Raw genomic sequence first — 14,637 nt, forward strand, 5'->3', positions numbered from 1 at the left:
GATTATATTATAAGTGATTATGATCTGATTATAAGAACAAAAGTATACTTATACTTTTCACATAATGCAGTATTAAGATGGAATATATATACCTTTTCTATATATTCCACACGAAAAGAATTATTTTCAAAAGACTATAAATTTCGATAACGAAAAATCAAATCAAAACAAAATAAAATGCATTTTACAATTGATACTTTCACGTGACATTAACGAAAAATTAGGAAAAAAAATTTGCTGCTGTTACAAAAGCTGTCATAAAAGCTATTGTCATTTTCGTCACTTTGATTCTATTTTTCTCAAAATTGTAACGTGATAGACTTTGAACTAATGGATTCATGTTCAGCGAATAAAAATACATTGAAAATGACTATTCATATCACTCATGTTGCAAAAAATCAAATTTTGTCGGAATATATAATTATATGTATTTTTAAAGATTTCGTAGTAATCAAAAATCCAAAAAAAATTTTCTAAACATTCGACAATAGAAGATACATTTTCAAACACTGAAAATAATATTTTTTTAGAAACTTCAAGAATTTGATTTTCAATATTCAAAATACTTTGAATCTTTATATATTATAATTTATTTAAAAACAAATTATTTAAAAATTTTCAAAGAAAGAATTCAAATGCCGTCACTACGTGACATGCAGAATAAATAAATGTTTCAATATCAGACTTTAATGATAATTTAAAAACTTAGGTACTAAAAATATTTTCTCTCACTCTTTTATTTATCGATTTAGTTCGTGCAATACTTAAAACTTCAGAAACATCTCAAATATCTAAGTTTTTAACATCAAAACACAATATTGATACATTTAATTTCTATTTTCTCTCGTATATAAGAAATTAAAGATAGTACAGCGAGATTTAGGTATTAAGAATTTACAAAAATTACCGTACATTTTAAAGTACTCCAACAAGAAGATGGAGTATGCAAAAGACAATATCCTGCAATTCCTCGAAGAAGTTTACAATGTACCACGGTCGTTAAGAAAATTGACTCGTGCTTAAAACAACGCGCATTGTTATAACAACGCAGTACAATTTTCCTATCTTGCCTTAGTGTTGCGGCTTAAAATAGAACCTTTCATTTATTGAAAACAAGGTGCCTAACTGAGTCAGGAGAGAAAGAGATACGATGAGAAGAAAGGAGCGCAGAAGAATAAAGACTCTATAACTTTTTAATTGTGACTTTCAAGGCGAACTGAATGCACTGCGGGATGCACATGTAAATTTGAATTCGCTGCCGTTTCTATAGGGTAATTCCGGTATATACGCCGCACCTATCAAAAACTTAATTTATTAAATATTATTTACTATGTTTAAAGTAAACAAACTATATCAATAAAAACTTTGTACTGTCTACCATTACGAAAAAAATATTAGAAATCTGAAATATTTATATTTCGTTTTATTTATTAAAAAACTTTTTTAAACCCTTGCATTTTTGCCATAGAGAGATATATGACTATTCATAGGGAAAGGGGAGGGGGGAGGGACTTATAAAAAATGTACAAATAATTAATATAATTAAAATGTAATAATGACACAATAACTTATAAAATACGTTTATAAAGTTTTATTAAGGAATAAGAATGATAAATATGAAGTAATAAATAATAATTACAATCTTCCCAGATTATAAGTGTTATGACATGAGGTATAATATATTTCATGTAATGCGTTTATTGTATTTAATGCACTGAATTCAATCTCCGCATGTTGTATGCTTTCGGCATAAATCCCGCCTATTAAAAATGTATCCCAAACATGTGGAATATACAAGACAACAAACTAAACAAAGAATACAAGAGCAAAGTACTTGTATTTTGATATACAATATACATACTTTACTTTATTCCTCTACACTCATGTATCATGAAATAACCACTAAGCCTTTTGTACGTCCTACAGTAATCATTTTATGTAGATTATAATTTATGATGGCGCTACTTAATACAGACAAATCGATTCAACTCATAATAATTTCATTAATATTAACAGTAAGAAACTGAAAATCATAACACAATACTAATATAACATAAAAGTATGTAACAGAGTATACTCTGTAACTATAGTTGCAAGAAAATTATCCCCACTGCTTCTATTTTTTCTGATTTCTGCAGCGTAAATCCCAACGCGTATTTGCCATTTTGCGCGGAGTTACCCTAAATGGTTCAATAGCCAATTCTTTATTCTAAAATATTAGAGAAATATTCATGAATCTGCGAACTAATACGATGATCAGAATTTAGGATTATTATATATTATCTCAAAAAGAAAACCAATATTTTCACGGTAAGTTTTAGATTTTAAAAAGAAAATAAACTGTTTTGACATTTAAATGTCAGCATGAAAAAATGTTCTCCAGATATCTTGAGGGTCAAAATACACCCATATAAAATAATTTAAAGTACGACTTCAAGATAGCAAGCATTATAACACATGACCTTTTCAGCACACTTCTCACCCATCTTCACTTTTACCTCACAATAAACAAGAGGCTATAATAAATCTTTAGTTCTATAGCTACACTAAGATACCCATTTAGTTGAATCAATTAATTTTTTGTTTGGATATGGTTGTTTGGATAAACAAATCCTTGGTTGATGCAATATAAATAGGTTTCTCAGTGTAAATATATATATATATATATAATGTAAAACGTCTTGAAAACGGTGATATTAATATAATTTTTAAGTTTTTCATTGTGTGGAAGAGAATGTAATATAAATGTACCAATTAGTAGACATGATAAAATTATTAGACCAAATTATTAGACGAAATGACAGAAATTTAAATATTAAGCTTTTAATATGTATAGTACTCTAACAAACAATTCGTATTATTAAATTTTTATGAACATTTTGAATTTATTTAAGAAATTTTCCTTTAGGAGACTAAAAACAAGGTAATTTTTCATAATTTTTTTTCAAAAAGAAAACTAATGTTGATTTCAAACTTTTTACACATTTTAATATAATTATTATAGAGTACAAATTTTTATGTGAAAAAAAAGTATTATAAAAAAAAACATTTAGTTTGATGCTACGCCACGAGACGTTACAATTTTGTGTACATCCTAGCGACTGAAAATTTTTGCCGGAAACAATCAAAAAAATTTTTTTATTTTTATAGCATAATCATCCTAAATGAACCTAAAAAATTTTTTAAAATATACATATATGTATATAAATTAAAATTTTGTGTCACTTTGAAAAAAGAGTTTACGATTTTCATTAAGCAATTCGTTTATGCAAAAAAAAATTATTAATATTTTTATTTAACTTTTTAGGTTTAACCGAGAATGGTTGATTATTAGCTAATTAATGAGCCTTAAAAGAAGTCGATTGGCCAAATACTTTTTTCTGAATCATACACAAAATTGAAGAAAATGCAAAAACAGATTTCGAGAAAAATGCGTTTAAAATTTTCGATTTAGTTTTTGAGTACTTACAGTACTTACAGTCGAAGGCTAATCTGTTATTTTAGGAATATTCAATAATCTTCCAGCTTTCTTATAGAATTCATTTTGAGCAATTTGAGTCATTCTACGAGCTACTAATACTCTACTCTCTTGTGCTACTAATAAGGAAACCGATCCTCACCGATTTTAATGAGGATATGTTGTAGATAAAAAAAATATTAGACTCATATTTTTTTTGTTTGTGCTTATCTCGAGGTTTAAAAGATGAAACATTCCATCGAAAAAAATAATTTTTTTTCTTTCGAAGTGAATGTCAATGAAATTATAAGAGATAAAAATTTCCAGAATGAAAATTGAATGGCTTTAAGAGTATTTTAGAACTATAATAAAAAAACATTTTTTTTTTAATTATTTATTATATCTGCACACCATGCATATATAACTGTACAAGCGCTGAATTTATACCGAAGGACTTCGAATTTCGTTCTAAAATTTTAGGCACATATTCTCAAAGAATTGTATTATCGATTTATGAAAAAAAAAATTGAATTTTTTTATTTTCTAATGTAGGAGATCTCCTTAACCGTACATTAAAAGCTTAATAATTAAAAGTTTTGTCATTTCGTCCAATAATCATGTCCACTAATTATCTCCACTAATTGATACATTAATCTTATATATGTGCGAACACTCTCAGCAAATTACAATATTCCGAATAGAAATAGATTCATTAAACTTTCAATGCCAATTACATGCAATCAATTTTCAATCCATCATAAAAGTATAAAACACGTGACACGTCGAAATCGCGAATAATACTTATCAAAAGTGTAATTAAACGCACGAGTCATGTGGCGCATGAGAGAGAAACAGTTAGTTGCAATTCCATTTCGGATTATATAATAACACGCGGAAGAGTGCTGAGTGGCGAAACGCGGATACGAGATTCGACAACGTTGTACGAATCGTCTCACATGAATTATCTTGTGTTTTCTTCGACGTTTATACGGATTAGCTGTCGTGGACGATGCACGCTCATAAACAGAAATACATTGATCACATGTGCGGAGTTGATTTCGCTTTCTCACAATGTATATATATGTATACATGAAAAATAAGTCAATGACTTCCGCTGGAGATCGGTACTATCTCTACAAAGACTATAGATGTCATCAATTAAGATTAAATTGATCTCAATTAATAATGGGATGTAAATCCATTTTAAACTCGCGAAAAGTATAATATCGTAATTGATTCTATATTTTTTGATGAATTTCATCAAAAAATTCTATCTATTGTAATCTATTATAATTTCAATATCAAAAAACAAAACTTACAATTGTCAACATTATCGTAAAATTTGTATTAACGCATAAATAAAATAATTGATAATTTTAATATCGATTATATTTTATATCGAAATATATGTAGTAACATCGCATGTATATTTATATTTATACATTTAGAGTATATAGCTTTGATTATATTTATTTTCTTTTAATTTATAATTATCAAATGCAAACACAACAATTAAAAACACAATAGCATATTATTCATGAACATAATTTATTATTCACTTGATAATTATCTATTTAGCAAAAAATAATTGATTCGAAGTTTAATCAACATAACAAAATAATTATCATTGACGAAGCTGTTCAAAATTCTAATCTAATTAATCTTTTGCTTTTTTAAAATGTAACATTTTTATATAAATATATTTAATTCGAACACGCACTGCTCAATAAATTAACAAGTAGACATGCGAAATCATATTACATTTTTGCATTACTTATTTATGTTATGCAGCCATGCATTTGTATTAGCTATTACAGTAATTTCTACAATATTGTAAAAAATACGCAAAAAAAATCTAAATATTCAATCTTTTTTTCTAAGCTAATTGATCAATGCGATATAAAGAACTTTAATTAGGTACGTTCTGCATTTCACACGTATCATTTCAATCTCATTAAATCAATTATATATAACAAAATAAGAACAAAAAAAGAAGTTTAAAAATAGAAGAATTAGAATAAAAATTAAAAAATACTGAATAGACTAGAAATCATTTTAACTACCACTATTTTCTACAAAGCGTTTCGTGATTTTTGAAACAACAAAATAAATACTCTTTTTTGATTCTATTCATTCGATTTTGTTAGCTTGATAGAGATTATAGTAGGTCTATATGCAACATCTATCATAAACCCGGATCTACAATAGATTTTTAAGCCTTAAGCTATAAGAAATGAACGAATCACAATTGATTATTCTCCTCGCATTCGACTGTAATTGGTCAATTTCTTACGACTTAGGGCTTAAAACACCTATTGTAGATCCGGATTAAGACAAAATTTAATAGAAATGCATTAATTTGCGTTTTACACGATCTAAAAGTCAAGAAAATTTCAGACGTGCGATTTGAATGATCACAAAGGTGATTTTTCTTATTGAAATTTATGTATGCATGTGCATAAATCTTGATAATCCTATCTGATGCAATCCTTCTTTAGAATCGCACGCTCAGCGTGTCTCCTCTTTAGTCTGATAAAGCTGACGCGTAGCTAAGCTAGAAAAATTCATTCCAATGTCCGTATGATTGTTGATTGACAGAAATAACTCGATGATATTGTCACCCCCGTATTAAGAAAATATAACTATAAAAATGATATTATTAATAAAACATTACTGAATATATATTCATTATAAGGCATTCTCAGACGTTTTTCGAGTTTCACTTTTTAACAAAATTCATATCGCATCATTCGTCATAAGTATGTATCTAAAAATACACGATAACGATGATAAAAGAATCAAGATATTCTCGTTAACGTAAAACAGAAAATATTTTCGGCTTCTGTAATGTATGTATTTTCGAACAATATAAGTGAAGTGCGCATAAATTGATGTTACAATGGATATGTGTCAAACCATCTTATTCATCATGCTTAATTACACTGCTTAATTAACAAGCAAAAACATCAAATACAGCTTGTATTTGATGTTGATAAACAATGCATAACAGTCACGCATGAGAATTTACAAAACCAATGTAGTAGATCTAATTACTATTAGGTGATACTATCTCATATCGTTTTAGTCATAAATATCGATTTTGAAAAACAAGTTAAACAAGATATTTAAGAAATTTTATCTAAATTTGTTCTATATAAACACTCGTAAAAAAATAATTTCAAATGAAAATTTTCATATAAATGCATTACGTACAAAGTATATTTACGTAAACAAATATTATATTTATATATTTTAAAAGGGATGAAATCATTTTATTATCATTTCTCGTTTTAATCTTAATATCGATCATTATTTTTAAACTCTTATTAATCTTTTTTTACATATTATATAAAAAAATATAAAAGTAATTTTATAATATTTATAGAAGACATACATTATTCTCTATAATGTCAAATTTAGCTTAAATCGTCACTCCTACTAAATATATATCGTTATTTTATATTAAATTTGACACTATATTGCGTCACAAATATAACCATTGTTTTAATATAAAATAACGATATAATTGAATAAGAACAATAGCGATTTACATTAGGTTAAATTTAACATTAGATTTAACAGTGTAAGTGGAAATAAAGTATACACTATAAATAGAAATGAAATGTCAAATTTACCACTGTAAATTTGTCTGAGAAAAAATCAATAGCTCTCATTTGATTGAATCCGAATATACGAGAACTGCGCAGAACGTCGTGATCAATGCCAAATGTTAGAAACGATTTTTAATAACCCAATTTTATGTTTCACTTCATATCGTAATTAATTGCAATGTGACTGTGTGTACCTTTACGTGTTAATATATACAAAACATGCACGTATCCATAATGTCGTACGTCATTAATGTGACTTTCCCCACTCGATATGGATTTGCGTGTTGCTTATAGTATACCGTTATCGCAAATCTTGATTATCCTCGAAGAAAAGCATATGATTAATTCGGCTAACGGTCGTTGTCCACCTCAATTATCTCCTACAAAAGTTGTACTTATCTTTACGATCCATTTCTTCTAATCAAAATATAATTTACCTCGTCACGAATTTGATATAGTGTGATAATTATATTCCCATTATAACAAAATTCGCCTCTAATATTTTACCAAAATAAAAAAACTTATTTAAATGTACAATTCTTTATAAACAAAAGTAGAAATAAATAATTAAATTTAAAAAAATGAAATTCGCATTGCAATTATTTCAAGCAATTCTAAAGACAATAAAAAAATTGTTTATTCATTTTAAAAAATCACTGATCACTAATAATGCTACTTATTTATTTTTATTTATTCTAACAGATAGAATACATTACATTGTAATATAAGATTGAAGAAGTGTAATATAAGATTTTAAAAGATATCTTTAATAATAAAAAATAATTTTTTTTAATGAGAATAATTGATATAATATGATAAAGATTTTTCTAAGTTATCAGCTCTTTGCAAGATTATAGATAATTTCAAGAATAAATATAGATATAGCAACACTTATAAATATAAGACACGTATAGACAAAGCAATTCATTTACTTTCATGTGGAGAAAGACCTTGACAGAATCAATTTAAAAACTTCTTAATTCTCAATATTATATAACAAAGATTGAATTTAAAAACTAAATCTTCTTATATAATATTGAGAGTTAAGAAATTTAAAAAAAAGAAGTTTCCGGTCGCGCAAATGTATTACTTAAAAAATTTAACTCCAAAGTGAAATTCATTCAAAAATTATAACATTAAAATACATTTCAAATAATAATGACGGCTTTATTTTCTTTTTCATACACGCGGCTACTTTGAACAATTACAATTAGAATAGGAAGAAAGAATAACTCTAATTAAATATAAAGAATTCCTATTTTCGGTCGAAAATTTTAAATACTTCAATTATTTAATGTAAATTATTAGTAAATTTTTAGATGATTATTAGCATCAAATAATGAATATTCTTATTAGAATATGCTTGTTACTATCAAATTAGTATCAAAAATTGTTGAAAATAATTCTAAAGTATTGGAATTTCTGGCACGACTAATTTTTCATAACGATCACGGAAATCACTAACGCACGAAACACAGTAGCGTGATTCTAAACTCGTGAGACAATCAGAGAAATCACCGGGTTCTGCCGGCATGAAATCTTACTTTTGCGATGACTTTGTCTCGCAATTGCGTGACGCGTACGCCACATGCGACTCTTCGTCCACAACGACGAGGTCGCCGATCGTCGCCCCGGAGTATGCTGGACCACGGTGAGGGTGGCTGGGGTGGCGACGGCGGTGGTAAACTGTAGTGTAGACCGGCTTTTTGCTTCAGCACAATCATTCCTCGTATTAAAATCGACAAAAGTTCTTTCGCATACAAATGATGGTATAAGTAATATACTTCGCGGTAGGAACTTTCTTCACACCAGATATTGTCAGAAATTTTGTCAGAGAGACTGCAGTTGCGACACGTTAACGCGATTGTTAACCCTCAGGTATAAAAAATTTCGCTGAATTGAATTTTTAATTATAATTAAGTGTGTACTGCATATAAAAATGTTATTAAAATATACAGTGTTCTCAGATTAAACCATACTTAAAATATAAATTTAAGAATAAAATTTTCCTCTGAAAGTTCACAAGCGCTTCATTAAAAATATCGACTCCTTAAGTCACAGAATTATAGGACTGATTAAGGAATGTCGAAATATTTCTTGGTTTTCTTTGCTCTGAAGCAAAAATGTATACCCGTTAATGATCAGTCTTCAGTCATTAAAACGTAGGATAATACAAGTTCGAAGAAATTACAAAAACACATATATCAGTCAGCCACGTTCTCTCATTGATAGGTGCAATGCTTATCTCAGGATAGCAATCGTGTAACTTTTCCTTAAATATTTTGTATATATGTATGTGTAAACAACATTTTCACTTTTCACGTTTTCGCTCTAAAGAAAAAGTTAAATAATCATTATTCAAAACTACAGGCCATCATTTTGAACAAAATATTTAATAGTGACTACATTTTAATTATTATAAAACAATAATAGGAACCGATATTATTTCGACACTATTTATTTCTACATATACTTCTGTAACTTATTTAAGAAATCATGGCTGCGTTCAGCAGAGAAAATTAATCAATTAGCGCTTAGTGATCCTTTAATATGATTGATTCCTACACTAAGATCCAGCGATGAGCTAAAGACAAGGAATCAATATTAAAGAATCACTAACTGATTAATTTTTTCTTTGCTCAACGCAATATTTCTTAAAAAGCGTTTACGAGCAAATTTCCAGAGAAAAATTTTGTTTGTTTCGAGGTTTCAAATTCAGATTTTAAGTTTAACGCGAAAACATTCAATATCGATCGATTATAATTTACAATTATTACCGTTTTAATCTATTATTTATCAACATAATTGAATTATGTGAAGATATTTGTAATATTATCAATCGAGAGACTTATGTATGTAAAATTTCGAAATTTATATAATACTCATCAATAATGTTAGAAATAAAAAAAAAAGCAAAATAACACAAATTAAATAAATTTAATTACAATAAATTCTTTAATTCACATAAATTCTATTAAATAATAATAATAAATTCCACTTCTTTCATTATTTCTCTTGACCAATTATATTTATTCGGCCAAATATCTTACATATCGCTTGACCTAACTATCCCTCAATCAAATCCTATTATTGCGACAATGATTCTTTCTTGTAGTGAGAACACGAGAAGATAGAACACATCAAAAATTTATTAACTACACGAGCTGCCGTCGTATCGAGTGACGGCCGACTGACTGAATCCGTCGACATCGCGCCAGAGGAAGGCTGCGAGAGAGAGAGAGAGAGAGAGAGAGAGAGAGAGAGAGAGAGAAAGAGAGAGAGAGCATCCCCATCTCGCTCGCTGACGCGCTTTGGGTCGAGTCGGGTCAAGAATACCTCCACGGCGTGATCGTCATCCCTTGGAACGCAAACGAAAGGTTGCGCTGAAGGTAGCCGTAGCCGAAGGATGAGATGATTTCAAGAGCGCAAGGGACAGCATTGTAAAAAAAAAAACCAAGTGTCAAAGTCAGTCAAATCTTCAATTATCTCGAGTGTCTATTAATGCTCCCAGTGGATGAACCTTTACTAAATAAGTATATTAGTGAATCCGGTCTCTTTTACTCTGCATGATACTGTTAAATTCATAATGTCAAATTAGACCCAATTTAAATTATTTTTAATTATTTCTATAGGTCGTCATTGCTCTTATTCAATACTGTCGTTAAATTAAAATTAAGGCAAACAATTTAACTCAAGAAAAAATATTAACAATATTAAACAAAGTATTTTTTAAAACCGTAATGGGAATACACAACAAATAAAAAAAAATAAAGATTCTAAATGGTCAAACTTATTAAATTTTATAAATAATTTGGCGAATTTATATATTATATATCCTGCAAACTACGTTCTGAATTTAATTTTCAGTCTTGAAATGCAATTCTAATTCTAACAGAATTAGAGTAGTAATATCACAAATTAAATTGACAAGCAATTTAATAGTATTAATGCTCATAGACATTATTTTAAAAAGATCTTAATAACTTAATGTTGAGATAAGCATTTAACCTGTGAATAATTTTATTGCGAAAAATATTAACTCAAAATGCATTATATTTGACTCAAATTTATATAATTTATTATTTACTAAGTGCATACGCTAATATGAAAGTTGTTTACTTTGAAACTAATCATTGAAACGAATTGATTTACATATATTTTGATACATATGAAAGTTAAAAATAACAAAATGTTATTTAACTCAAGAGATTTTATTATTATTGCTCTTTTGATGTCTAATAGTGATGCACAAAGAGTATTAAATATAAACTTATTTAATTGTAAAAATATATAACAGAAATATCGTGATCAATAAAATATCTATTGTTAATATCAATACAATGAAGAATTTATATCATTTTATCGCACTTATCAACGTGCTGATATTTCAAGTATTTCACAACTATATAAAAAATTTCTTTACTATAAAATATTATTAAAATAATATTTTTAAAAAATTCAAAATTAATTTTTTAGATTCGATTCTATTTGTAAGATTTAAAAAAAGTTAAATATAAATTTTTTAATTGTATTTAATGTTAGAAAGTAAAGAACTATTCATTGAAAAATATACAGTGTGAAGTTGTTGGCGAAACAATCAGTCTTGTGCACACAAAAAAATTATGATATCAGATAATTAATAACTAAACATGTCATCATCATTTTCATTATTGTTATTATTATTATGATTATTATTGTAATATTATAGTCATGTATTTTTTAAATTAAAAACTGTAAAATTTTAGAAATTTATATAATTTATAATATCACAATTAGAATGTTAAATGTTTGTAATTGCACAATAATTCAACGACCGATAGCTACGATAACGAATCAGTCACTCGATAGATCAATTACGACTTGAATGAAAATAATTTCCCATTTATCATTGCATTGTTCTAAGAAGAGAAATCAAGATCGCGTCTACTATTATCAGTGCAAAGAAAGGATTTAATCATTTTAATCATTCACAACAAAAGAAAAGAAAAGAGAAGGAAAGACTCGCATCCTTCCACTTTCTCATCTTATTCAGAACTCTTCGATATCGAGAAAGTACCAGCGCGAACATCAATAAATAGTATTGCTGACAATTGAATGTGGAGCCGCCTTTAACCGTGAGAGAACCCCTCTATCGATGACGATCGTGTGAACGCCGTGAACGGAAAGCGAAAGCATGAAACGGGGAAACAAAAAGTCATGTAACAACACAATCTCCTAGAGACGCGATCCGTGATCGCGCAGCATCCGCGTATCGAGGACGAGCGCGAGCGGACGGAGAGTCGTAGGACTCCGAGCGAAGCGAGCAACCTGCATTCTGCTTATCATCCACAATCCATCTACGTTTGTTTACCCTACGGAATCCTTTTGTTTCGGCGCGCTTTCCGCACCAGCGCGGCGCGGGCGACCACGAATCATCCACGAAGAATCGCGTGTCGCGACGGATCATAGTTAAAAGGAACTCTCTGACTTGGAATTCTCTTTCGATTCCCTTTTTCGCACGGCTGTCAGTACACCGCCAAATAAGGTAGAGAGGCAAGCCGGTCGAGCACTCCGACGAACCGAGCCGAGCCGAGCGGAGCTGAACTGAAAGGCGAAATTGTATCGCGCGGAGTCGAGTCGCTCGCAACTTCCGCGGGCGGTAATATAACTCAATCTCAACAACTGACACGCCGACGTCGCCGATGGCACGACACGACTCGACGCGCCGGCGGCAACGCGAGGCGCGTACGCGCGCGCGACAACGAGGAGCCAACACGCGAGAACTTACCGAACTCTGCGGGGAACTGGTAACGCTCGGGGAACGCTGCACTGTGACCAACGCCATAGTAATGCGGCACCGCCGTCTCGTTCTCACGACGCGGCAGAAATGTTCGCTCGACACTGTTCTCGTGCACGCACGTACGATCGTGCCGTCAGGAGCACGGGAAACCCGTCATTTTTCGCGCACCTTTGACAGTATCACGCTCGCGACGGCCATGTTCGATACAGTCGACCGTCAATGGCAGCGCAACGCGCATGCTCACACCACGATTATCCTTCGTCTCCTCGTCCCTCTTCCACATGCCAAACTGTCGACCGACGCGCACGATACGCGCCTTATCGCGCGCTGTCCGATAACGTCACGTTTCTGAATTTTCCAGCGCGCGCAGTGCGATCTTGCGGTGCAATCGCGTTGATATCTTCTCCTGATATTTTTTCTTTTCTCGATTCGTTGATAAATAATATTGAATCCTTTCCAACAAAAGATATAGTATATCAATAGATGACATAGTGAATTATTTCATTTTTTAACACTTTGTTTAACTGATAAAACAAGAATTGGCAAATAAAGATGTAATGTAATTCACAGTTATTTCACTTGTCATTTGTATCTCTTGCTGGAAAGCATCTACTGTTGCTCGCGCGATTCCGTTTTAACGACTGTCGATTAAGAGTATTGACGGATATACCGACATTTGGTTAGATAACATTTTCTCAAAAAAGTGGAGAGTGGTTAATGTTGTAATATTGATAATGATTAAGAATTTCTAAGATCTTGTTTCAATCTATATAGTTTTTCGTAAAAATTTTCTGTTAGGGTGATATATAGTTTTTAAAAGTATTTTATGTTGAAATCCATTTTCAACGGGAATTTGAAGCCCTGACTACAATATTATAAATAAAGTATTTTTGACAAGAATATTTTAGATTTTTTAATATTGTGATTTAGAAACGAAATCGTTTACTTAAATAAATCAAATTAATATAAGAAGCGCCAGTTATAGTCAAGATTAAATAATTTTAAGAATAATATACATTTTTAGAAATCTATATAGTATTTTACATAAAGCTAGAACATTTATTTTTTTATTAAGATTCGATATTTATGGACTATCTGAAATTAATTTTATCTTTACAGTTTAATTTGCAATTTGTTTAAATATTCATAAAAATTTTTAGCCAATCATGGAACTTGATTCTTCTTATACGTCAACGATTCTAATCAACGAAAAATTACGTCAACAAAAAATTTGTGGAAACACATAGGAAAATCATTTATCTATTTTATAAATGATTAAACGATAGACATGATTCCATTTAAATGTAAAATGGAAATGATTTTCCAAAATTAAAACGGCAAAATGCCATTTCCATTTTAAATACATATTTAAAATGGAATTTAAATATGTATTTAAAATGGAATTATTTTAAATATTACTCAGCTCTGAAAACTATTATATATAACTTTATATAATTGTATACAAATGGACATATTTTACACAACTATATATAATTATAATTGTTTATAATTAGGTACTGCGGAAAATTTGTGTCGTTTTTTTTCCTATAAACATTTCTTGAAAAAAACAACATGAACTTTCCGCACTACCTATTAGGTGTACAACTTTGCTTTCGCCGTTTTCCTATAGATGGCTTTAGCGGTAAGTGATGGTCGAAATAAATAGATCATAGACGTCATACAATAAACTTGGGCATCTGTCAACATAACCCCATAGAAACATTAGTCGATTTGTGTCTGCATCATAAAGTTATTCTCGATAGAAAATGTCAGTTTACGAGCCAAATTCT

General features: G+C 29.5%; 1 protein-coding gene across 3 annotated transcripts in view; it reads right to left on the minus strand.

The window, feature by feature from the left end:
* Positions 1-13,049, minus strand: part of LOC108685523 (protein phosphatase Slingshot homolog 2) — a 136,830-nt gene extending 123,781 nt beyond the window's left edge. For 2 of the 3 annotated variants that reach the window (XM_018190359.1, XM_018190356.1), the window contains exon 1: positions 12,836-13,049. In XM_018190359.1, coding sequence (XP_018045848.1) covers positions 12,836-12,892 — 57 coding nt within the window. In that variant the 5' untranslated portion in view covers positions 12,893-13,049. Of the gene's footprint in view, positions 1-8,612; positions 8,793-12,835 lie in introns of those variants that run through there. The other variant, XM_018190355.1, reaches the window with a different exon arrangement.
* Between the last annotated feature and the right edge of the window lie 1,588 nt (positions 13,050-14,637).

This window comes from Atta colombica, unplaced genomic scaffold, assembly GCF_001594045.1.
Source record: "Atta colombica isolate Treedump-2 unplaced genomic scaffold, Acol1.0 scaffold153, whole genome shotgun sequence".
Lineage (NCBI taxonomy): Eukaryota > Metazoa > Arthropoda > Insecta > Hymenoptera > Formicidae > Atta > Atta colombica.